The sequence below is a fragment of the Periophthalmus magnuspinnatus genome, chromosome 23 (genome assembly GCF_009829125.3).
Source record: "Periophthalmus magnuspinnatus isolate fPerMag1 chromosome 23, fPerMag1.2.pri, whole genome shotgun sequence".
NCBI classification, from domain to species: Eukaryota; Metazoa; Chordata; class Actinopteri; order Gobiiformes; family Gobiidae; genus Periophthalmus; species Periophthalmus magnuspinnatus.
In genome coordinates this window covers 1,310,092-1,335,103 of record NC_047148.1, presented here as the reverse complement: position 1 = coordinate 1,335,103, position 25,012 = coordinate 1,310,092, and the positions used below count along the sequence as shown (strand labels likewise).

Here is a 25,012-nt window from a genome sequence, read left to right as displayed (position 1 = left end):
ACTAAAACAGGTATCTACACTTAAAACGCCCTGCAGTCGAGTGTTTGTAAGCAGAGCAGTCTTTCATGATGACACCAACTACTGAAACTTGCAGAGGCCACTGAAAGGAGCACACATTTCGATTTAGCCGTTTTTGACCAGAAAACCTACCTAGTTTGCACCAAAGTTGCCAAAAATGACTAGGAACCTTAAATAATGCTATTAAAACACCATGTATACAGTTTAGTAGCCAAAAAAGTGGATTAAGTGTTCACTTCCACTTTAAAATTGTCCAAGAAATGCAATACTGTTCGACTCAGTGGTAGCACATTTCCATTGCTGGTGTGATGTTTCATGTGCCCCCTGGTGGTTGCATTAGGTTTTGCAGTTGTGTGCCAGCCTCCTCACTGCCCTGCGGGTGAAGTGTACTTTGCCACGGGCCTTGGTGATGGCCGTGTACTCATTGGACTTGAGCTTGGCGTAGTAGTCTGAGAACTTGTTGTAGAGGACGGAGATGGGCATGCCGTTCAGGATGATCCCAAAGGAAATGCAGCCGAATGCAAAGATCCGCCCCAGGTTGGTTTCTGGAAACATGTCTCCGTATCCCACAGTCGAGATGCTGGCCTGGAATAACATGTTGCTCAAACACAGCTCAAGACATCACAAGTTTGTTTCTTGTTTTTTTTACAGGAGTATATGTCATTTGTAGAGGTCATTCTAGTTCTGTTACCTTTCAACCATAATGTTAACAAGGACCAGAACTGAACTAAATTACACTATAGTTATGATTAAATCAAATCTATTTAACATAGTAAAGGTGTAATTTAAGTTTAAACTGTCAGATTAACACTTCCTTGTGCATAAATTGTCTGTTGATGACCTAGGTCGAGGGATTCTGTTTTAGAACACAATGCCACTTCCTGTGTTTTTGTACTTTTCTTTTCTACTTTTTTCCACAAACTGCCACTTAACTGTTGGGCTAAATATGTATCAGAGTTTTACAAGTACTATCCCATCAAACCAAGTCAGAATTAGAAAAACAAAGTCTGTCAGATGCACTTTAAGCTCATAAATAACAGCAATAATAACACCAAATGATTTTTTGTTTTTAATTGTGTGATACCTGAACTTGCCCCAAATATGATGATTGCTCATGTCACAATAAATTTTGCTGTCAAACTGACATCTTGCCCACTAACAAGCCAGACTTCTGAAGATCTTCAACAGAGGAAAACCACATTCCGGAGTTTACAAATCCTACAAAAGGATTAGAATAAACAGGAACTTTTGCTCCTATCTTTATCTCCAAGGATCCAGTTTGTGAGGCTGATTTACTTTTCTAAAATCATTGCTCTTCTGTCTTGTGAAACAAATGAACAGAGGACAGACCTTTGATTTCATTCATAAAGATGCTTTTTTTGATATTAACTTCTAATTCTATGAATCCCTTCTGACTGCCAAAGGTGGTGCTTCAAGCACTGAATGATCATCCTTGAGAATGCGCAGAACTAACAACAAATTCACACATAATCTTTCAGTGAGCCATGTGAGGCTACATAGCCATGTGACTCTGGAAGCACAGTCCTTTTTTTTTTTTTACACTGAGGTTGAGTGTGTTGTGGCTACTTGTGGATACTGCTTTGTTCCAGAATTGTCTCCCCTTTTTGTAGCGGCTTATTACTTAGTCTCATGGCCTGTGATAGACGTATATCACCGCCGGCGGGGTAGCAAGTGCGACTTGCCCCTCAGGGGCTGCGTAAGATGTGCATGGATTGACTGAATGCCTTACCGGGAGCGGCTAGTAACTTCTTGACGCCAGAGAGGTGTATGTTTTACAATGGTAGTTTCTGCATTATTTAATTGGAAGTGATACCAGGTTTGGTGGAGCTGGATTATATTTCCTGCTGTTTTCAGTTCAGCTTGACTTGTTTTGGTTACTACTGCCGCATTCAGCTAATCTGTCATTGTTATTTTAGAACTGTGTTCGGTTCTTTAGCACAATATTTCGTTCCTTCAGTGGCATGTTCTAGTTTAACTAATACTGATCGCTTTGAGTTTTTGGGGGGATAATATATTTTTAGTTGGTCTACCATCAGTGACTTGTTTTGTGTGTATCATCATGGAGTCCCTGTTCTGTAGAGCTCGCTCAGCTTTAACCTGAAGATGGACATGATTTATGCCTCTTATGTTTGGGTGTGGACCACCTTAGGGAAGGTTCAAGAATACTTGCATGAATTGCTGCATTATGGCTAAATCCCATGCCATTGACTTTAAAGGTAAACATGGCTGCAATATTTTGCTGGGACAGTGTTGTGAATGGGCAATAAGAACGTTTCCCTTTTTTTGAACAGCTTCATCCACCTACATGGCCAATGGCTTCATCATGAGTTCTGTTGTTGGTTTTGGAGACTGCAGGCTCATCCATTTGAGCCTATTGCCCAAGCAGACATTAAGTGGCTGTCGTTTAAGACCGCATTTCTCCTTGCCATGTTTTCTGGTAAGTGTGTGGGTGAATTGCAGGCCCTGTCTGTCAATAATGGCTTGCTGATGGTTCAGGCGCAACTCTCTGGCCTAATGTCTCTTTCCTCCTTAAGGTGTTATCTTCTGCAGGCATTTTTCTTTTACTATTTGACAGATTTATATATATTTTTTATAATTATTACCTGGTTTGGTGGGATAGTAAGATTGGTAAATATTTATCACAGTTTTACATGAGTCCAGAGGGTTTGTGAAGAAAATTTAAAAAAAAAAAAAGTTGTAAAATACAGGAAGGAGTCTGTATACCACATCCCACGAGATCCCCAAGATAAAACTGACAAGATTGTGGACAAGTTACAAAAACTATCTTGTGAGAATTTTGAATTTGACAAAAAGGGTTATGTGTTAGTTCAAAAATGCAGTGCTATAATGGCAACCAAAATATCAAATTAAATAAATAAAAAATTGTGAGACCAAAATAGGAAACTGAATTGCACAATTTATACATTAGGAATTGTGTTAAAATCTTGTTTTTGTTGACCTGAATTTGTATTTCATCTCAGCAAATGTCTTGTCTCTACTTTCTGTGTACCACCAGATCTAAACCCAGACTGGCTTAAATTAGGCTTAACCTAGATCTAGAATGAGCATAAAAAAGGTTTAAAATGACTTCACCATGCATAAGATGTAGTTTCTAATTTCATTTAACTTAGAGACAATTATCTATTAAACACTGGACTAGACTAAACTCCACTAAATAATACCAAAGTAGACACTGGAATGAAGAAAGAAGCATTTTCCTTCAAACCTTAAAATCCCATTGTCCCTCCCTCCCCCTGACCCTCGACACCTTCTGCATCCCTCCTGATGGTGTGTATGTGCACGGGTGCAGACTCACTGCAGCCCACCACCAGGCATGAGGAATGGACGTGAAGTTGGTGTTGGAGACGTCATGCTCCACCGTGTAGACCATGGCTGAGAACATGAAGATCCCCATGGCGATAAACAACAGCAGACAGCCCACCTGCACACAAGAGCCGTGAGCACACAAGAGCCGTGAGCACACAAGAGCCGTGAGCACACAAGAGCCGTGAGCGGGTTTGAGGGTCCTGGCTTTATTATGGGCTCTTGGCTAATGGACCGCTCTCTCTACATAGAGACCGATTCCTGAAGAGTACTACTGACTGTCAGATCTTTATGTAACAAGTCATTTTTAATTAATGATTTTATTTCTTCTTTTAATCTTAATTTTATGTTTTTAACTGAAACATGGCTCGAAAAAAACACAGGTAATGCAGTTCTAGTGGAATCAACTCCACCCAACTTCAAATTTGAATCGGAAACATGAGTAAACAAAAAGGGTGGAGGTGTGTGTATGTTTTTTTAGAGATAATTTAGTTACTCACAGATTGTCATTTGGGGTGTTTTCATCTTTTGAGTATGTTTCATTTAAAATGGAGCTAAAACAATCCCCCTCCATACTCTACTTATATACAAACCTCCCCAGCACTGTCTGAGTTTTATTGATGATTTTACTGAGATGCTTTCAGTCGTATGCACAGACTTTGATGGTTTAGTCATTACAGGTGATTTTAATGTACATGTGGATAATGTGTTTGACAGAAACACTAAAGAGCTCAGAGCAACAGCCACCACACTGACATTTGAAATATTCACTCCTTTTGTAATGAGCAGGTCCAGAGTGTGTCCTCTGTTGTGGGTGGACTCGCTGACATGCTGAGTCAGACCAAAGGTTTCAAGGACAGAACTGTCTGATCATTTGTGTCTTATTTGACCGTTATTCCCAAACCAGCGGCTGGTCCTGCATGTGTTTGAAGGAGACACATAAATGATAACGCAGGCGCACTGTTCATGGAAATGATACTTTGAAAATGCCTCATGTTCTAATGTTCATGATTTGCAGAACTCTGACTTCGAGTGTTTTGAATGTTTTGGACACCATTGCCCTGATGAAGGTTAAAATGGTTAAAGATAAGCACCAAAGCACCATGGAGGAACAATGACTCGGTCAGGGCACAGAAAAGGGAGTGCCGGAGGGAATGGTGAAAATCAAAGCTCCAGGTTCATTATGAGATGTACAGAGAAAAGATGTACAGGTACAACCAGTTTGTGTACAAGGGTGAGGTATTTTCAGACATTATTGGAAGTTGCAGTAACAACTCTTGTGTCCTGTTTGCAACAGTAAACCGCTCCGCTCCAGTTAGAACTAATTTCCACATCTAAGTGCAGGGGGTTTGCAGTATTCTTTAATGACAAGTTTCAGGGTATTAAAAATGCCATAAATTCCACAACTCAAATAACACCTCAGCAGCCACCTAGACACTTAGAGCTGACTCACTTTGCACCTGTAACTGACAAAACTGTTGAGATGGTCACCAGAACGAGTTCATCTACAGTGAGGCAAATACATATTTGAACACCCTGTGATTTTGCAAGTTATCCCACTTTAAAAACAGAGGTCATTGTCATTGGTCCTAAAGGTCAAAGAGATTCTCTGTCGGACCAGATAATCTCACTCGACAATGTGAGTATAGCTTCTAGCCCTACTGTAAAAAATCTTGGAGTCCTATTTGATCAAAATCTCTCATTCACAGCCCATATAAACCTAGCTTGTAAAACCGCATACTTTCACCTGCGAAGTATAACTAAAATTAGAAATATTTTACCTAAAAACGATGCTGAAAAACTCATCCATGCATTTGTTACTTCCAGACTTGATTACTGTAATTCTCTGCTCGCTGCCTGCCCCAAAAGTACTATAAGGAGCCTCCAGTTGGTCCAAAATGCAGCGGCCAGAGTCCTAACAGGAACTAAAAGAAGAGACCACATCAGTCCTGTACTAAAATATCTGCACTGGCTTCCTGTCGAGCTTAGAATCAAATTCAAAGTCCTCCTCCTGACATACAAAGCCCTAAACGGTATGGCCCCATCCTATCTGCAAGATGCTATTGTCCCGTACCAGCCAAACAGAGCACTCCGCTCTCAGAATGCAGGACTATTAGTGGTTCCTAGAGTGTCCAAAAGTACAGTGGGAGGGAGAGCATTCAGTTACCAAGCTCCTGTGCTATGGAATCAACTCCCTGCTGATGTTAAACAGGCCCCCGCAGTCTCTGTATTTAAGACCAGGCTTAAGCTATACCGAAGAGGAAGGTTTTATGACCAGGTTACTTAGTTTAATGTCACTCCGAACTAACTATGACCAGATTGGCTGGGAGTGACATTAAAACCTGGGATAAGACAGGCTGCAGTAGGAGATAACTAGCTGGGGGAAGAATGGCAACCTGAGCACTGTCCTCTGCTTTGTCCTATTTTCTCATCAGCAATGCTATTCACATGTTGTCCCCTGTCCCACTCCCCCTGTGGAGTGTAACTCCTTCAGATGCCCCAATGACAGCTGGACCCTCTCCTCCTCCCCGCCTGGCCCTCCTCCACCCGCCTCCTCTCCTCCTCGCCTGGCCGATTTTACTTGTTTTGTCTGATTTTTCCTGTTGTTTGATTTTCCTGTTTGTTTTTGTGTGTAGGCAGCACGGTGGCTGAGTGGCAACACTCATGCCTCACAGCAAGAAGGTTTGGTTCGATCCCTGGGTCACCCAGGCCTTTCTGTGTGGAGTTTTTCATGTTTCTCCCCGTGTCTGGATGGGTTTCCTCCGGGTACTCCGGTTTCCCCCATCAACCAAAACATGAACGCCCTTCGAGACAACTGTTGTTGTGATTTTGGACATTGCAAAAATAAAATTAATTGAATTAAAAATCATGGAGGGGTCTGAAATTTTCATCTTAGGTGCATGTCCACTGCGAGAGACAATCTAAAAAAATCTGGAAATCACATTATATATATTTTTTTTAAATCAATACATGCTGCCTTGATGTGTTACCCACAAATGTCTAAAGTCTGTGCTCAACAGTTTGCTGTCACCACTCACTCACATAGTTAACATGTCACTTCAGTCTGGAACATTCCCAAGTGCTTTGAAAACTAGTTATCAAGCCTCTCTTAAAGAAGAGCAGTCTTGATGCCACAATATTGAACAATTACCGACCCATCTCAAATCTGCTGTTTTTGGGCAAAGTCCTTGTTTACCAACAGCTTATTAACTTTATCCAAATGAACAACTCCTTTGACGTTTTCCAGTCAGGTTTTAGACCCCACCACAGCACTGAGACTGCTCTTATCAAGGTGACAAATGACATCCGCCTGAACACTGATGCAGGCAAAGTCTCAGTGTTGATCCTGTTAGATCTGAGTGCTGCCTTTGACACTGTGGATCATGGGATCCTCTTACAGAGACTAGAGGACTGGGTGGGCATCTCTGGTACTGCACTAAACTGGTTCAAGTCCTATCTAGAAAACAGGGAGTACTTTGTTGAAATTGGAAAATGTGTCTCAGATAAAATGTCCCTGACCTGTGGGGTGCCCCAGGGGTCAAACCTGGAACCCCTGTTGTTCAATCTCTACATGCTGCCGTTAGGCCAGTTAATACACAGCAACAATGTGTCTTACCACAACTATGTGGATGACTCAGATCTACACATGTGGACAAAATTGTTGGTACCCTATGGTTAATGAAAGGAAAAACTCACAATGGTCATAGAAATAACTTAATATAACTAATAACTAATCTCATAAAAGTAATAATAAATAAAAATTCTATGAAATTTAACCAATGAAAGTCAGACATTGCTTTTCAACCATACTTCAATAGAATTACTTAAAAAAAATAAACTCATGAAACAGGCCTGGGCCAAAATGATGGTACCTCTAGAAAAGACTGAAAATAATGTGACCAAAGGGACATGTTAATCCAAGGTGTGTCCAATAATTAGTATCACAGCATGTTAAAGATAAAGGCTAAAAGACCATCTCCAAGCAGCTTGATGTTCCTGTGACTACAGTTGCACAGGAGGAAAACTGATGACAAATCAAAGAAACAGATAATACAAATGGTAACAAAAGAGCACAGAAAACTTCTAAAGAGATTAAAAGTGAACTTCAAGCTTGATTTGTCATCAATTTTCTTCCTGCGGCCACGTCCAGGGAGGTTGGCTATAGTCCAATGATTCTTAAATTTCTGAATATGTGCAACTGTAGTCACAGGAACATTAAGCTGCTTGAAGATGGTCTTATAGCCTTTACCTTTAACATGCTTGTCTCAGGAGATAAGAAAGAAAATTATAGACAACTCTTTTCTTCCTGAGCAGATGCCTCCTGGACGCCTCCCTAGGGAGGTGTTCTGGGCATGTCCCACCGGGAGGAGGCCCCGGGGAAGACCCAGGACACGCTGGAGGGACTATGTCTCTCGGCTGGCCTGGGAACGCCTTGGGGTCCCACCGGAGGAGCTGGAGGACGTGTCCGGGGTGAGGGAAGTCTGGGAGTCCCTGCTTAGACTGCTGCCCCCGCGACCCGGCCCCGGATAAAGCGGAAGAAAATGGATGGATGGATGGAACTCTTTCCTTTGCTTCCTCTGGTCCATGTTGAGTGCGGTACACGCCACATATGTTGAGTGCGGTACACGCCACATATGTTGAGTGCGGTACACGCCACATATGTTGAGTGCGGTACACGCCACATATGTTGAGTGCGGTACACGCCACATATGTTGAGTGCGGTACACGCCACATATGCTGAGTGCGGTACACGCCACATATGCTGAGTGTGGTACACACCATATCACATATATTTTACACTGCAAGAAACTAGTCACACTCATTAAATGTGATTCTGGGTCAAAGTAAAAAGCATTTGAAAATAAAATTGTTATTCTAAGTTATCTAAAATGGGTAAAAACCAGCAAAGCTGTGATTTTATTTTATTTTTCTTTTTTTTATTAAAACAATATTTAATTTCTTTTATCTAAAATCTAATCTATCCTCATTCCACCATGGAGGTGGAATGAGGATCTGTAGCATCTCCTGGACAAATGGACCTGGGTCTGGAAATACCTCTTCAAAGATTAGCTCCAGGATGTTGGCAAAATAATCTGCAATAATAGACGATTATCTGTTTTTTCCTGTTTATTGAAAATATTGTATTTATAATGTCTGTATTTGTAATTTCTTTATTCTATTTTTGGAGTTGAGATTATAGAGGTTAATTTTGTTTATGGTATAGAGATTGTTTATTAGTACTTTATAAATCATTTGTGATTTTTGATATTTGTTTTGCACAGCTGTCATTAAAATGCTGCAAATATGGGACAGTACTGTATAGTTTCTGATGGTAATTTTTTGCAGGTAAAAATGGTTTAGACCAGTGGTTCTTAACCTTGTTGGAGGTACTGAACCCCGCCAGTTTCATATGCACATTCACCAAACCCTTCTTTATTGAAAAATAATATGATTTTTTTTCAAATTCAAGACATATGTATGTTTTACTGGTGCACAAAATAAATTGTGCATTAACATCACTGTGTTCAAAGAATAAAACCAGTACAATGCATGAACTCAACAAATTACATACATACCTTTTTACAAAGACATGACTTTTCAATACTAATTTCTAATTTATCTAATAATACTACCACACTGAAATTATTTTCATTTTTAACCTTATGTATTATAATAATGAACTTATTGTATTTATGCTATTTATTATTTTTAACATTTTAACACGCACCGTAACTCCACAACCAATTGTGCTTCATGTAAATTCAATCGACGTCTCAAAGCAGAGGCATGGAGCTCTTTAAATATGTTACTGTCATTATGGTAATGTGCTTACGTGGTCCCTCGAAGATGTCCAACCAGAGCGCAACTGTCGCCAGGATCATCCCAGTCAACGCTGGGGCATCACTCTGGCCATGTCTCATGCTATGTCTCATCGAATCGAACCCAGGTTAAGAACCACTGGTACAGAGATGTGATGAGGACTGTCAGCAGTGGACGTACTAACGCAAACATCTGTGCACTGTGGGGTTGTCGGAGTTCCTATATTAAAAAAAACAAACACTAATATTAGCCTTACAGTTCTGTCAGCCCAGGGTCTATACTCCAAATTCACATAAGAAAACAGATTAGTATTAATCTCTTTACCTCTTTATAGTATCTGCACATAGTATGAATGTTTACATACCTATACTCCTAAAATGAGGCTGCAGGGTTTTGACAGAGAGCTGTGTCTCTGTTGTGCACGTTGTTATTATTTCTGTCTGGCAGGACCGTTGTAGGAAACGATGCACTGGAAGTGTTAATTGTGCAATATATGATCAGTCAATAAGTAATAGTCCTTTAGTGGTTAGGTAGTCTGCTTTGAAGCTTTAAAGTTAGAAGTGTTCGTTATCCAGTATATGAAGGTAAACACATCCTAACATCAAAGCAGGAATAAAATTAACGTTGCTTGTCTATGCTATTATTATTACACTCTAAACGCGACTCCGAGCGGGCTAAATAAAGTATTTGAGCTAAACATTTGATATAGCAGCTTATGTCTTACAGCTCGCATGTGGGCACTTGGTTGTCATTAGCAAAGACACAACAGGAATATTTACATGTTTGTGTAACTCATAGCATTACCATCTCCTCCACTGAAAATGCATAGGATGTTTTCCACGTAGCCTGTAATAACAGGACTGGCTCCTAAAGACCACGGTGTTTATTCTTCCTAGTGGTTTGAACATAACGTTACACAATAAAACTAGTTTTAAACACCAAATACCACCCAAATCCACCTCTGTGACCAACAAATAGCCTGCACGCATGTAAACAAGTGATTAGCCTAGCGAGCTACAAGCTACAGCTAACTCACATTTTAGCATTTTTAAGTGGAAGATAATGAAGACATGAGACATGATAACACAAAAGGCGCAGTTATCAATTCTGTAATGAATATAAAAATAACAAGAGTGACTAGATGCAGACAGATATACAAACAACACAATCATGTTATTCACATCAAATTATACAACACTATTTATCATTATTTTAATGCAGATTTTGACTTACCACATTATCTGGATAGAAGGAAATGATCTCTATTAAATGGAGACTTTCAGCAAATCCGTCACTAAACTGGTGCAGGTTTGAGAAGCGCCCTTCCCTGAAGTGGTGCTACATACAAAAAGTGTCCTGGGCACATTTGTAAACAAATTTCGAAAAATAAACATTATCCAGATGTCCTGTGACTGGAGGTGTAATGATACATGTTGGTTAATACAACACCCGAACACCTAGATTCATCAATGCACACTTTCTTCATCATGTTGAGTTTGGACTACAAACCAAAACAAGATGGTGGACTCAGAGAATAATTAGATGAAAGTTATTGAACTTGTTTGGCATTTTATGGAGATTTCCGCTGAAAATCAGTGACGCAACAGAAAAAATGTAGAAAATGAAAAGGGCGTTTCTGAAGTGGAAATGAGACTTGTCTAAAAAGATATAAAGATATCTCTACAACTACAGAATAGTTCAAATTGAGCTTTTATGAGTTAATGCCGACCCTGTAGACCCAGGAAAAGGTATCCAAGAGCTAAAAATGTTAATTTAGCATATGTGTTCTTTAAAAGGTTGCCAAGTGAGATGATACACATCGGAAAAGTGAGTCTCTGTCTCAAATGGAGGAGTTCAGGTATCTCGGGGTCATGTCCATCTACGTTCCTACCCTCACCTATGGTCATGAGCTCTGGGTAATGACCGAAAGGACAAGATCGCAGACACAAGCGGCTGAAATGGGTTTCCTCCGTAAGGTGGCGGGGAGGGGATCCTTAGGGATAGGGTGAGGAGCTTTGTCATGCAGGAGGAGCTCGGAGTAGAGCCGCTGCTCCTACACGTCAAGAGGAACCAGTTGAGGTGGCTCGAACATCTGTTCGGGCATCTGTTCAGGATGCCTCCTGCACGCCTCCTTAGGGAGGTGTTCTGGGCATCTCACACCGGGAGGAGGCCCCGGGGAAGACCCAGGACACGCTGGAGGGACTATGTCTGTTGGCTGGCCTGGGAACGCCTTGGGGTCCCACCGGAGGATCTGGAGGACCTGTCTGGGGTGAGGGAAGTCTGGGAGTCCCTTCTTAGACTGCTGCCCCCGCAACCCAGCCCTGGATAAGCGGAAGAAAATGGATGGATGGATCGAGATACTCTGTGTACCTGCCAAGTTTTATGTGCCCACAATAAAAAAAAACGGGCTCAGCCACCTCCCATCTCATAATGTATTTGAGACAAAGCCGTCCTGCAACGCAGATCCTTGACGACACTATAACTTAAATTTGAGTTGATCTCTAATCGTGTGCAGATTTTTAAGAGTTTTTGAGCATTTTTTCTTTCTTTCAGGAGTGATTTAGTTGGCAGAAAGGAATAATAATAATTAAAGCTGCAAGAGGCGATAAAGGCCCTCACCACCCCTTGCGGCTGCGGGGTACATGCCACTGCAAAGATTCTGCCTCATGTCCTCACTTACATTGCCCCTCCTGCCAAAATCAGCGTCTACATAATACTTCTTCATTCATTCCATTGAGACTATATCTGACATTATCATGCCTGCAGTGTTGGAGATATACGTATTGGCTTTTTTGTTCAGTTTGACAGTGGGATGAAAAAAATGTGTTTGGGATTATGTGCACCAAATTTCAATGGTCTATGACAGTTAACCAAAACCATGCAAGAGAAATGTTGGATGTTGCCATGGCAACATGGTTGAAAATAGAGGTAAGTCCTCATTGGCTTTTTTGTTCAATTTGACAACACGGTTGTTCCTGCCAACTTTCAAATGTCTTCGACAAATAAAATTTTGCTGCCCTGTTCAAAATTTCAAGGAAGCGCTGCAGAGCAGTTTTATATCAAAGTTATACATCTTGTACATCGTTGCGTTTAGCTTGTCAGTGCGCAGAAATGTTTCATTGGGTCCAACTCAATTTGACATCCCCTGTGAGAAATAAGCACATTTTTATGCTTTTCAAAATTCCCACTAATTTGCAAATAAGACACACCAACATTTTAGAATTCAGAATTTAAACAATATGTAATTACACATGGATCTAAATGATTTTGACCAATTTTCAAGCATTTTGAAATAAATTCCAAGGTGGAGATATTAAAAGTAAGAGAGGTGCAATCTTGTTGTTGGGTTTAGGATGTGGTCATAATAGATACTACTTTACTTCTCATGACAGGGGCTATGTTCATGCTAAGTTTCATCTTTCTATGTTTAAAGAGGTTTGGCTAATGGCGGAGTAGGTACAACACCGGGAGAGCTCTGTTGAAATCCTTCAAATACTTTTCAAAATTTCTGCTAAAATGCATTGTGGCTACGTTTAGAGTATTTCTTAAGATGGGTAAGACAACAAAGAAACTGATTTCAGTCCAAGAAGAACCGGTGGAGGAAGAAATCCCTCACACCAGCGACAACCAAGATACTGTATTCATTTCAGATTTGTCAGCCAAACTTTCAGCAGATTATGCGCTGACTGACAGTCATGACTACACCTTTTAATGAAGGGAACACTGACTGATTATACCTGTACATTTGTTTTTTGTTTTTTTTCAGTTTTGTTTTATTTTATTTTGTATTAGTACTATTATTGATACTATTATAGTTTATTTAATTTATTTATGCATTTATTTTCAGTATTGTACATTTTATCCGTGGTTTCTTTTTTTTTTTTTGTAACACCATTATTTCTATATTACAATAATGATACAATTGTAAATCTGTTAACTCCTGGAAATTATGTTGTATTGAATATATGACGTAAGGGTAAGTCTTGCTGGTCAGATGTACTAAAAAAATAAATAAAAAATGTAATGATGTAATGTATGACTTTCTAAGGGGGTGCCGCAATGACATTTTTCATCTTTTTCCATTCTGCTTTTAGATTACTCCGTATTTTAGGTAATTTGAATTTTAGACCATAGTTGGATTAACAAAGAGAATCTGTTTAGGCAACAACAAAGTCCAGTACTCTGAACACCACGTATTTCAATGAGACATTTCTCATGTTACCACGGTAACATGTTCTCGGATAGAGGTATGCCCTCATCGGCTTTTTTTTGTTCATTATGTACGAGATCTAGATTTTGGATGTCTCCAGTTTGACTCAAGACGGCCGAGTTTTTGAGAATTTTTTCGGACACAGAAGCGATTTAGTTGGCAGGAAAGAATTTTATTTATTTTTTTCCTGCTTTATGAAGAGCCTCTGTACATTTTTTAATATGACTGACTTTGTTGTCATGTCATTTGAGCTCTGGTTTTGGACTCTCAGGTGACGAGAGGGGCAGAGCTGTCAATCTTGAGGTGGATCCACTGGCAGAGAAGGAAGCCGGGCAAACCTGGCAGATACAAGCATATCGTGAGGGTCTGTTGGAAAATTATTGAGTCCAAGTGGACCATGTTCTCCACCACCATTGTCAATGTGGTTGCTTGTAGCTGTGGTCGCAAGTTCTCTGGTGCCTGTCGTGGTGGCAAGCCTGAAATTCGGTGGGGGACACCGGAAGTAAGGGATGCCGTTAGGAGGAGGGAAAGAAGAAGTCTGGATGTTGTGGGCCTTGGGTCTTGGTTAACATGTCTCGTCAACATTGCATGGCGATCTGGGACATCTGGATTGGCAGACCGGAGTGGTAGTCTGTCTGTTTAAAAAGGAGGACCGTAGGGTGTTTTCCAACTACAGGGCGATCACACTCCTCAGCCTCCCCAATAAAGTCTATTCCAGGGTACTGGAGAGGAGAATCTGACCGTTAGTTGAACCTTGGATTCGGGAGAGGCAGTGTGGTTTTCTGCGACCGGGACTCTCTCAAAGGTTTGCCCAACCAGTCCACATGTCCTTTGTGGACTGGTTGGCATTTGACCGTGTCCCTCGTGGTATCCTGCGGTTTGCTCAGGGAATATGGGATCCGAGGCCCTTTGCCAAAGGCTATTTGGTCCCTGTATGACCGGCTGGCTGTCCTTTGTCATCAGTCCTGTTCATTGTTTATATGGATTTCTAGGTGCAGTCAGGGGATGGAGAGGGTCTGGTTTTGAGGACCACAGGATCTCATCTCTGCTGTTTGCAGATGGTGTCCCACTCCTGCTCCTCTAAATTCGTGGCATTGTTCAGGTGTGTGGCGAGTCTCTTCCTCAAAAGGAGGAGTTCAAGTATCCCAGGGTCTTGTTCACGAATGAGGGCAGAATGGTGCAGTGTCTGCAGTGATGTATTGCACTGTTATGGTAAAGAAAGGAGCTAAGTTGAAAGGCAAAGCTCTCCATTTACTGGTCAATTTATGTTTCTACCCTTACCTATGGTCATGAGCTTTGGGTAATGACCATAGGTGAGCAGTCCAAATGAGCTTCCTTCGCAGGATGGCTGTGTGCTTCCTTAGAAATAGAACTTCCATGAAACAATAAATAGGACAATACAAGTGTTCTATGTTGCACCAACGGTCAGAATTAAAAGAGGATGGAGACAGGGATGCTCAGCAAGATCACTTTTGTTTGTGTTGTTTCTTGAACTCCTTAGTCTGTCAATAAAACACAATAAGAATATACAGTGTATAGCTATGGAGAGGGATGCAAAAAATGGCATTATTTGCAATTACTGCTGACCATCCTTACACTTTTGAATTGTTCTATTTGGGTAAACGTGACACTAATTTGAAAAAGAACTTGAATAACAATGTTTAGGATCCTGTTGCTAGTGGGGAAAAAAGGTATTACTAGGAAATGGTTAATGACAGAGGCACCAAAAATCGATAACTGGGTTGATGATCTTTATGTTATTGAGAAATTGACTTATACTTTAAGATTAAAAAAAGAAAAACTGTCTGGATTTTGCAAAACCACTAAGATGGGACTTTATTTAAATGCCATTGTTCCCCCTTGTTTTGGTTCTGTTACTCAAATGTGTTATTTTTAATATTATTATTTCTTTTTTTTTATATAAGAAAAAATCATTTAATATATTTTATCACTCAAAATTAGAGCTCTAATTTTCAGTACCACTTATTGTTTACTGCTAGATTTTTGCCATTTTTGTCAAAATTGTACAAATACAATAGTCGCTGACCACCCCTCCTCGCACCTTTGTGCTCGGTCCCTAATTAACTGTATCAGTATATTTATTTGTACCAATCAATGCAAAAAAGAACTAGTTATCAAATATATCTATTATTTTTTTAAGAGTAATTAATAAAACAAGTGACAAAAGGACATAAGCACTTCTAAAACACAAACTTGCGATATGTCCCTTACAGACCTGTTGGTAGCAATGGTACAGACTTGATACAAACCTGCTGGTAACACTGGCGCAGGGTAAAGCCGAACGCCCTCAGTCCTGTTGAGTGTCGTGCCAACTTGAGAATCCTGAAGATTCTCATGAGCCGCATGATCCTCAGCACCTGGCCCACCTGCAGGGGACGCACACCACACAAAATAAAAATTGAAAAAGTAACAGCACAACAGGAACATAGGGAAAAACAAACCACAACCACAATTCCAATGAAGTTGGGACGCTGTGTAAAACTTTATAAAATACAGAATACAATGATTTGCAAATCCTTTTCAACCTATATTGAACTGAATAAACTACAAAAATATTTAATGTTCAAACTGATTAACTTTATTTTTTTTATGCAAATATTCACTCATTTTCAATTTGATGTCTGCAACATGTTCCAATAAACCTGGGATGGGGTATGTTTACCACTGTGTTACATCACCTTTCCTTTTGACAACAATCAATAAGCATTTGGAAACTGAGGACACTAATTGTTGAAGCTTTGCAAGAGGAGTCCTTTCCCATTGTTGCTGAATGTACAACTTCAGTTACTCAGCAGTCCGGGGTCTCTGTTGTCGTATTTTGCGCTTCATAATGTGCCACACATTTTCACTGGGAGACAGGTCTGGACTGCAGGCAGGCCAGTCTAGTACCCACACTCTTTTACTACGAAACCACGCTGTTGTAACACGTGCAGAATGTGGCTTGGCATTGTCTTGCTGAAATAAGCAGGGATGTCCCTGAGAAAGACATTGCTTGGATGGCAGCATAACCTGTATGTACTTCAGCATCAGTCAGTCCATCTCAGGTGAGCTCAGGCCCAGAAAAGCCGGTGGCATTTGTGGTGGAAATTTAAGTATATTCATGTTGTGTCTTTGAAAGCATTTGATCTGTGTCTGTCAGACCCAGAACAGACATTAACATGTGTGAAGCTCTGTCTCCATCCCACAGGAAACTCACTGTTCTACCTGTCTAAAAGTGTAAAAGTTCATTATCATATGGGTGTGAAACAAACGTCACTCTGGTTTCAAATATGTGTAGCATTGTCATTCTGGTATAAAACAGTCAGAGCTCAGATGCTCAGAGGGGGTTGAGACTTGGACTTAGACTGAGGGGGGAACTGGGGGAGAGGCCGGGAGGCTACCAGTCTGTGTCCAGGGTAGGCCAGGGCCCTGCCCTGTCTGTATCTGCTGTAACAAACAATAAACCTTTTTTCTGTATTTCAAAATTCACCGAGCTTCACAAATGGATTACTTTTCAACTAGAAGTGTAATTTTTCCACAACATGTTTCTGGGTGTTGTTGATATATGGCTTTTGCTTTGCATGGTGCAGTTTTAACTTGCGCTTGGAGATGTAGTGACGAATTGTTAACTGACAATGGTTTCCTGAAGTGTTCCTAAGCCCATGTGGTAATATCTTGTTTTTAATACAGTACCGCCTGAGGGATCGAAGGTCAAAGGCATTCAATTATGGTTTTCGGCCTTGCCACTTACGTGCAGAGATTTCTCCAGGTTCTCTGAATATTTTGATGATGTTATGGACCATAGATGATGAAATCCCTAAATTTCTTGCAATTGTACGTTGAGAAACATTGTTCTTAGACTGCTGGACTATTTGCTCATGCAGTTGTTCACAAAGTGGTGAACCTCGCCCCATCCTTGCTTGTGAATGACTGAGCCCTCGGGGATGTTGCTTTTATACCCAATCATGACACTCACCTGTTTCCAATTAACCTGTTCACCTGTGGAATGTTCCAAACAGGTGCATTTTAGGCATTCCTCAACTTTCCCATTCTTTTGTTGCCCCGTCCCAGCTTTATAGGAATGTGTTTCATCAAATTAAAAATGAGTGAATATTTGCATAAAAACAATAAAGTTAATCAGTTTGAACATTATATATCATGTGTTTGTAGTTTAATCAGTTCAATATAGCTTGAAAAGGATTTGCAAATCATTGTATTCTGTATTTTATTTTATTTTTTAAGTTTTACACAGCATCCCAACTTCATTGGAACTGGGGTTGTAATATAGAGATAAACAAGGCTACCTGGATAAACAACTTATCAGACCACATTCCCACAGTGGACTATATCACAGCCACAGAAGCACATTAAGCACAAGAGGATGTCAGAGGCCGCGGACCTTAGGCCAGTGGTTCCAGTGCACAGCAGGTGATGGCCATGTCACAATATGTCCTTATATTCATATTGTTTGTCTATTTTTACTCTGTGTCCTGCGTTATAACCTCAGGACATCACGTTCTAAATAAGAGGTGACCACTCTAGGCCTCACTATGAAATTGATTACATCTAATATTGAATGTCTAACATTTCCTAGCATGTCTTCGCTTCAAAACACTGCCAGTGTCTATAAAATATGTGCACTGATAGTAATTATAAAATATGTACAAACAATAAATACAACTGCGTGAATAATAAGTGTTTAGTGGAAATAAAAATCATGACTAATCATTAAAACTCTCAGGAAGTACATGAGTACAAAAATGTTTCAGAACCACTACCACTCAGTGCCAAAGCTCCTTCAAACCTCACACCTGAAGAGAGGAATACTCAGTATTGCAAAAAGATCACAGCATAAACATTGTACCACCTGATAAAAGATGCTGCACTGTGATCATGAACACATCTGACTATGAAGCCAAAGTTAACAGCCTCCCCAGTGCCACTTATGAAAATCTAAAGAGGGACCCATTCAGTGGATAAAAAAAGAAAGATTATAGATTGGCCTATCTATAACTTTTTAAGCTTCTGCAGACACTATAGACTATACCCGGGACCTATGGGCAACCCAAAATCCACAAGGTGAACGTACTTCTGAGACCCACCATGTGCAGCACCGTGTCCATCAAACATGCACCAATCACTCCAAATATAACTTCAGGTGAGTAAATGATAAGAGGAAACAACTAAAACATGGTTAAAAGCTTTGAAAAATAGATCTTGCAGAATAGATCTGCTTTATTTATTATTTATTTATTATGTTTTAAGATACTTAGAGATCAACTCAGTGTGTTCTGAATCTGTCCTCTCACCTTGCCCACACGTCCCACTGTCTCGATGTCTTCCGAGTCCAGGTGGATGTCCTCATATTCAAAGCACTCTAGCACAATCTGCAGGTAGTGTGGCAGGATGGCAATCAGGTCCACCGTGTTGAGCATGCTCCGCCCAAACCGCCTCAGGTTTGGAGTAGACACCAGGCGCAGCACATACTCCAGAGTGAAGAACATGATACACAAGGTCTCCACGCTCTCGCCATAAATCCTGCCGTTCAGCTGGCCCCACGATGTCTGGTGCGCAGGAGACAGGGTCATCCCAAGGAAAGGCATATTAAAGGGGACATATATAAAACAGACTATCAAGAGCTTTGAGCTTGAGCTTATGAGGTGGCTACAGTAGCCAAAAATTTTACTCAAGTAAAAGTAACGCTGCTTCAAAATAATATTACTCAAGTAGAAGTAAAAAGTTGTGGTCCAAGAAATTACTCTAGTAAGAGTAAAAAAGTATTTAGGAAAACTACTACTGAAGTAAGAGTAACTTTAAGCGTAACTGTTAGTAGCATCTCAAAGAGATGAGAGAAAATGAGAGAAACTAAATCATATCTGAAGGAGTGAAGTAACAAACACGACTTTTGTCACTGGTAGACTTACTCACAATGGGAAGAGTAACCAAACCTTTTACACAAGAGTTATATTTTCATTGATTCATTCATGTTTGAGAAATCCTGTATTTGAGGCTTGAGTGCTTACCCCCCTATCTCCACCCACTGGTCAGTTCTTACTTGTGATTCAAACTATTTTAACTCTATGTAAGGTTAAGGTACACTTTATTGACCCCACAGGGAAATTTGTCCTCTGCATTTGACCCATCCTTCAATCCTGCTCGGATGCCAATGGACTGAAAAATATCACACAAAACAATACATTTAAGCATCTGTTTGGTGTGTATCATATTTGGAATTGAGAAATAAATTAGTTCAATTAAAAAGAGAAAATCAATATGGCAGAAATGGAATCTGGGTGTACACCTCTGCCTCTCAGTAGACAGTACAATACACTAGCTGCAAAATGTATTTCCCCATGTGACACAATCATGTATGTAAAAGCGGACACCCCTAAACAGGTTTACTAAACCATTGCACAGAATGTGGTATAATGACTTCAGTACTTATACATTTGTGCAGTGTGTAATTGCACCCAGTTGTCTTTACCAACGTACCTGGAAGCGCATGTTCTCCACTGTGTTGAGTGTCATGGCGACCAGCGAGATAAGCACAAACATGGAGGAGGCCACTGCCATGACTTTAGCAGGAACAGAGGAGAAGGGCTTCTCCATCAGGTTCCACAGTGCCCATCGACTCTGCCCCCAGCGCATGTGAAAGAACAAAGCCTCGTTCTCTTCTACCGCTACCTGAAAGACAACATCACAACTTCATCCTCATCTACACTGCAGCCTGCACCAAGGAATACATGAGGATGTCAATATCAAATATTTGTTGATGTAATCCCTCATAAGCTTAAAGAGAAAATATTGCACTTCTATAGGATATCATCTGCTCACACAGAACATATTTAGATCACCATTTGACCTTTTATTCTTTTGAAAAATACTATATTGTTTGTTTTATGTTTCACTTTTGTTTGTAATACTCTTGAGTCTCCCCTTTTAGAGCGCTATCACAACACAATCTGTGTCCACCCATCCATTTTCTTCCGATTATCTGGGGCAGTCTAAGCAGGGACTCCCAGACTTCCCTCACCCCAGACACGTCCTCCAGCTCCTCTGGTGGGACCCCAAGCCATTCCCAGGCCAGGCGACAGACATAGTCCCTCCAGCGTGTCCTGGGTCTTCCCCGGGGCCTACTCCTGGTGGGACATACCCGGAACACATCCCTAGGGAGGTGTCCAGGTGGCATCTGGAACAGATGCCCGAGCCACATTAGCTGGCTCCTCTCGATGCATTAGGAGTAGCGGCTCTACTCCGAGCTCCTCCCGTGTGACCGAGCTCCTCACTCCATCTCTAAGGGTGCGCCCAGCCACCCTGCGAAGGAAACCCATTTCGGCCGCTTGTATCTGTGATCTTGTCATTTCGGTCATTACCAAAACCTCATGACCATAGGTGACAGTAGGAATGAAAATTGACCGGTAAAGGAGCTTTGCCTTTCGGCTCAGCTCCTTCTTTACCACAACAGACTGATACAGTGACCGCATCACTGCAGACACTGCACTGATCCCGCCTTTCAATTTCATGCTCCATCCTTCCTTCACCCGTGAACAAGACCCCGAGATACCTGGACAGCTCCACTTGAGGCAAGGACTCAACACCCACCTGGAGAGAGCAAGCCACCTTTGTCCAGTAGAGAATCATGGCCTTGGATTTGGAAGAGTTGATTCTCATCCCAGCTGCTTCACACTCAGCTCAGGAACACACCCTCTGGTCCTTCTCAAACATAGGGACCACCACCCTGGTCTGCCAATCCAGAGGTACTGTCCCCAACCGCCACGCGATGTTGCAGAGACGTGTCAGTCAAGACAGCTCCACAAGATCCAGAGACTTGAGGTACTCGGGACGGATCTCGTCAACCCCCCAGGACCTTGCCACAGAGGAGCTTGCCAACCACCTCAGTGACTTCAGCCAGAGTGGTGAACAAGTCCGCCTCTGGGTCCCTAGTCGCTGCTTCCTCCTCGGAAGACGTGACAGTGGGATTGAGGAGATCCTCACAGTATTCCTTCCACAACATACCCAGTCGCGGTCAGCAGCTCTTAACCCGCACCGTAAACAATGTTGGTGAAACACTGCTTCCCCTCCTGAAGCGTCGGACGGTTTGCCAGAATCTCTTTGAGGCTGTCGAATAGTCCTCGTCTGCGGCCTCTGCGAATTCCTCCCAAACCAGAGTTTTTACCTCTGCAACCGCACGAGCTGTGGCACGCTTGGCCCACCAGTACTCGTGTCTCAGGAGTCCCACAAGCCAACAAGGCCCAATAAGACTCCTTCAGCTTGACGGCATCCCTTACTTCTGGTGTCCACCACAGAGTTTGGGGATTGCCGCCACAACCACAGCTACGAGCAGCCGCATCGACAATAGAGGCAGAGAACATGGCCCACTTGGAGTCCATGTCTCCAGCCTCCTCCCAAGATCTGGGAGAAGCTCTCCCGGAGGTGTAAGTTGAAGACCCCCCTGAGAGAGGGCTCCACGAGATGTTCCCAACAGACCCTTGTAATGGAAATGTAAGTACATCCATGTTGTGTCTTTAAAAGCATTTGTTCTGTTTCAGTCTGTCAGACCCAGACCAGACATTAACATGTGTGAAGCTCTGTCTCCATCCCACAGGAAACTCGCTGTCCAGAATGACAATGCTACATACATTTCAAAGCAGAGCTCAAATGCTCGGGGAGGGGGACTTGGAGAGACGCTGAAAGACTGCCAGTCTGTGGCCAGGGCAGGCCTGGGCCCTGTCCTGTTTGTATCTGCTGTAACAAAGAATAAACCTTTTTTCTGTATTTCAAAACACACCGAGCTTCGCAAATGTATTACTTTTCATCTAGAATTGTAATTTTTTCCACAACAATAATGGTGTCAGAAGTGGGATCCATGAGTGGTTGTCTAGAACATAGTGAAGATGGAATTTTGTCTTCATTTTGGTTTCCGTCCTGATGCATGGAGCTTTCAAAGAGGACTGAGAAACGTGTCAATTTTTGCAGAATCAAGAATTAAAGCACCAAACTAAAATATCTCAGGTCAATGAATAATACAACAAATTTTGGAGAGGAAAGTCTCCTGAATTTGCTCTATGGTCCAATTACAGACCAGGGAGTGGCTGATCAAAGTCACAACAGTAAGATGTAATTTATTGAAAACTGAAAGCTTATCTTCTCTAAAAAATTAAGATGTTTATTATCTCAATTATCCACTTATCCCATCAAATGTTTGATACACCACTTTCAAAATAGTGGGCTGTATTGAATAGAATACAAATTATTTTCAAAAATCCATTTGTGACATTTGAGGACAAACTGAGCAGAGAACTATGAGCCAAACATCTGTCCAGATCTGGGAGCCAAACATCTGTCCAGATCTGGGCCAAGACAGCTTAGCGGTGAGCATATCTGTTGAGACACAGGTCATGTGGGAGCATCTCAAACACCAGACATAGCAAAAACACAGGGACCAATCAGACCAGAGACAGCAAAAGTCTATTATATCTCATTTACCAAAGCTCACAATGGGTTTGTTTCACCTTTGCATTGCAGTAAAAAAATAAGAGAAAAGACTGCAGGTACCATAAATCTTAAATCTCTTGGGGAAATGGCAATGCATATTACGAGGGTCATTCAATAAATATGTTTTTTCAGAAAAACAAGTAAAAAAAATAAAAAAATAAAAAAGTAAGCTTCTATGTGTATTAAAAGTCCTTATACTGAAAAATTCACCTTATTTATTGAATGACCCTCGTACTTTTATATTGATTCAGACATGTTAGATGTGGATGTTGAGCTTGTGGGGCTAACCTCCTCCAGCAGCAACCTCTGGATCCTCAACTGCTGGTTGACCTCATCCTGGCGTTCCTCAAAGGAGATGCGGCAGCAGCGCTGGGTGTTCCGGATCCTCACACCCCAGTAGTTCACCTCCTCCAGGAAGCTCCGTGGACACAGCTCATCTTTGATCCACAGCACGCCTGTCCTGGAAACACCACAACACTGAATTTAAAGTTCAGTTATCCTTTTCTTTTTGTGAACACGTAAATTTTGAAGAGAGAGAGAACTCACCTGTTGTCTCACCTGTACAAGATGAAGATGTGGTGGTCTCACCTGTAGAAGGTGAAGATGCGGAGGACTCACCTGTAGAAGGTGAAGATGTGCTGGAACACTGCAGGGTCTCGGTCAAAGAAGAACTCCTGGCTGTGAACAATGTAGTCATCGCACAGGTCAAGTCTGCGGCTGTGCTCTGAGCACGTAGCCAGGCGCCCGATGCGGCTTTTTGGGTACCGGGCGGCCAGCTGGTACGGCAGCCGGTACACCTGAGCACAAGAGAGCGAGGGATCAAGACTTATCAAAATACCATCACAACAAACCAAATATTAATGCATTTGTGAGCAAAATATCTGCCCCCATGTGGACCAAGAAAAAGATTAGATATGACCATGGAATATGCTTGTTTTCCTTTAGTTTGTGGGACAGATGTGTCCAGAACATGTGGACAGGACTCACCGTTCCTCCCACATTGATGTTGAGGGTGAAGTATTTGGTGGGGGACACAGGGAACTGCTCCACATCCTCTTCATGTTCATACTCTGCATAGATGTCATAGATGTCCCTGCTCACCTCCTGTAGGATGCACACAGTACAGCAGACAATACGCAAGATGGATGAAGTTTAAGGTCTTCTCTGTCAGCACAAATAACGAAAGGTGATTTTTAATTTTTTTTCACAATATCTTCAGAAAGTGGTGCCGCCATTCAATCCCAAAGACATGATTGTTGTCAACTGAATGGATTTTAAGTCAGAAGATTAATATGGCATGTTTGCAAAGTCAATTCTTAATATAGGATGGTTTAAAATGTAAAAATGTGTGTGGATAAACAATCTCCTTATATAGAACTATTATTAGCTAAACATCTTGCTATGTTTACCATGTGTCAAACATCCATACAGATAAATGTTTTTACCAATAGTGTTTATATTGCTTTAACTAATGTTATAAGTATTGGGACACTATAATGTGATACATCACATTCTCAAATGAACACTAGACTCCAGAGTCAAGTATTCACTTCTAAAATGTCAGTATGAGAGAGATCAATTAAAAATTTCTGCTACAGTTTCCTTACATAAATTTAAGAGAAAATGCATTACAAGTTTGTCATGTTTTCATATAAAAATAACAGGTGTACAAATGCTAAAAATTGCACATTTTAGATCCATACAAATCTAATGTGGCTGAATTTCTTACTTCGTATTTCGTTGACATAGGATATAAAAAAATAAATAAAAAATGTATAAAGGATTTTGGATATCATTTACTATTTGTCTGAAAATTGGGCTCAAAACAATAATAATAATTACATTTAATTAATAATTACATTTTTCCTAATTTTTCAGACAACAATGTATATAGCAATGTATTATGACAATCTATTACATTTTTATTTTTAACTTTTGCCTTGAATTTTGAACCTTTTAATAGGATTTAAAGAGTCTCTAGTAGCAGTGACTCCAGACCTGGAGGGAGTTCCACGGCTTGAGGCAATTGTTGATGAGGAGGTGACCCTGCTCAGAGTGGCTCTGGCTCCTGATGCCCGCGTCGTGGAACAGGCTGCGGCTCCTGGTCGAGAGTGTGGTCAGCAT

The 25,012-nt window shown here is 41.2% G+C and overlaps 1 protein-coding gene across 1 annotated transcript; it reads right to left on the bottom strand.

Annotated features, from left to right (window-relative positions):
- Positions 1 to 345: 345 nt before the first annotated feature.
- kcnv2a (potassium channel, subfamily V, member 2a) lies at positions 346 to 25,012 on the bottom strand. Its single transcript, XM_033989181.2, has 9 exons — positions 24,887 to 25,012; positions 23,876 to 23,992; positions 23,507 to 23,685; positions 23,177 to 23,348; positions 19,886 to 20,077; positions 18,703 to 18,957; positions 15,664 to 15,780; positions 3,356 to 3,481; positions 346 to 603 (listed from the first exon to the last, which is right to left on the bottom strand). Exons 1-9 carry the CDS (start codon positions 25,010 to 25,012, stop codon positions 355 to 357), a joined length of 1,533 nt encoding a protein of 510 aa, XP_033845072.1. The 3' UTR covers positions 346 to 354.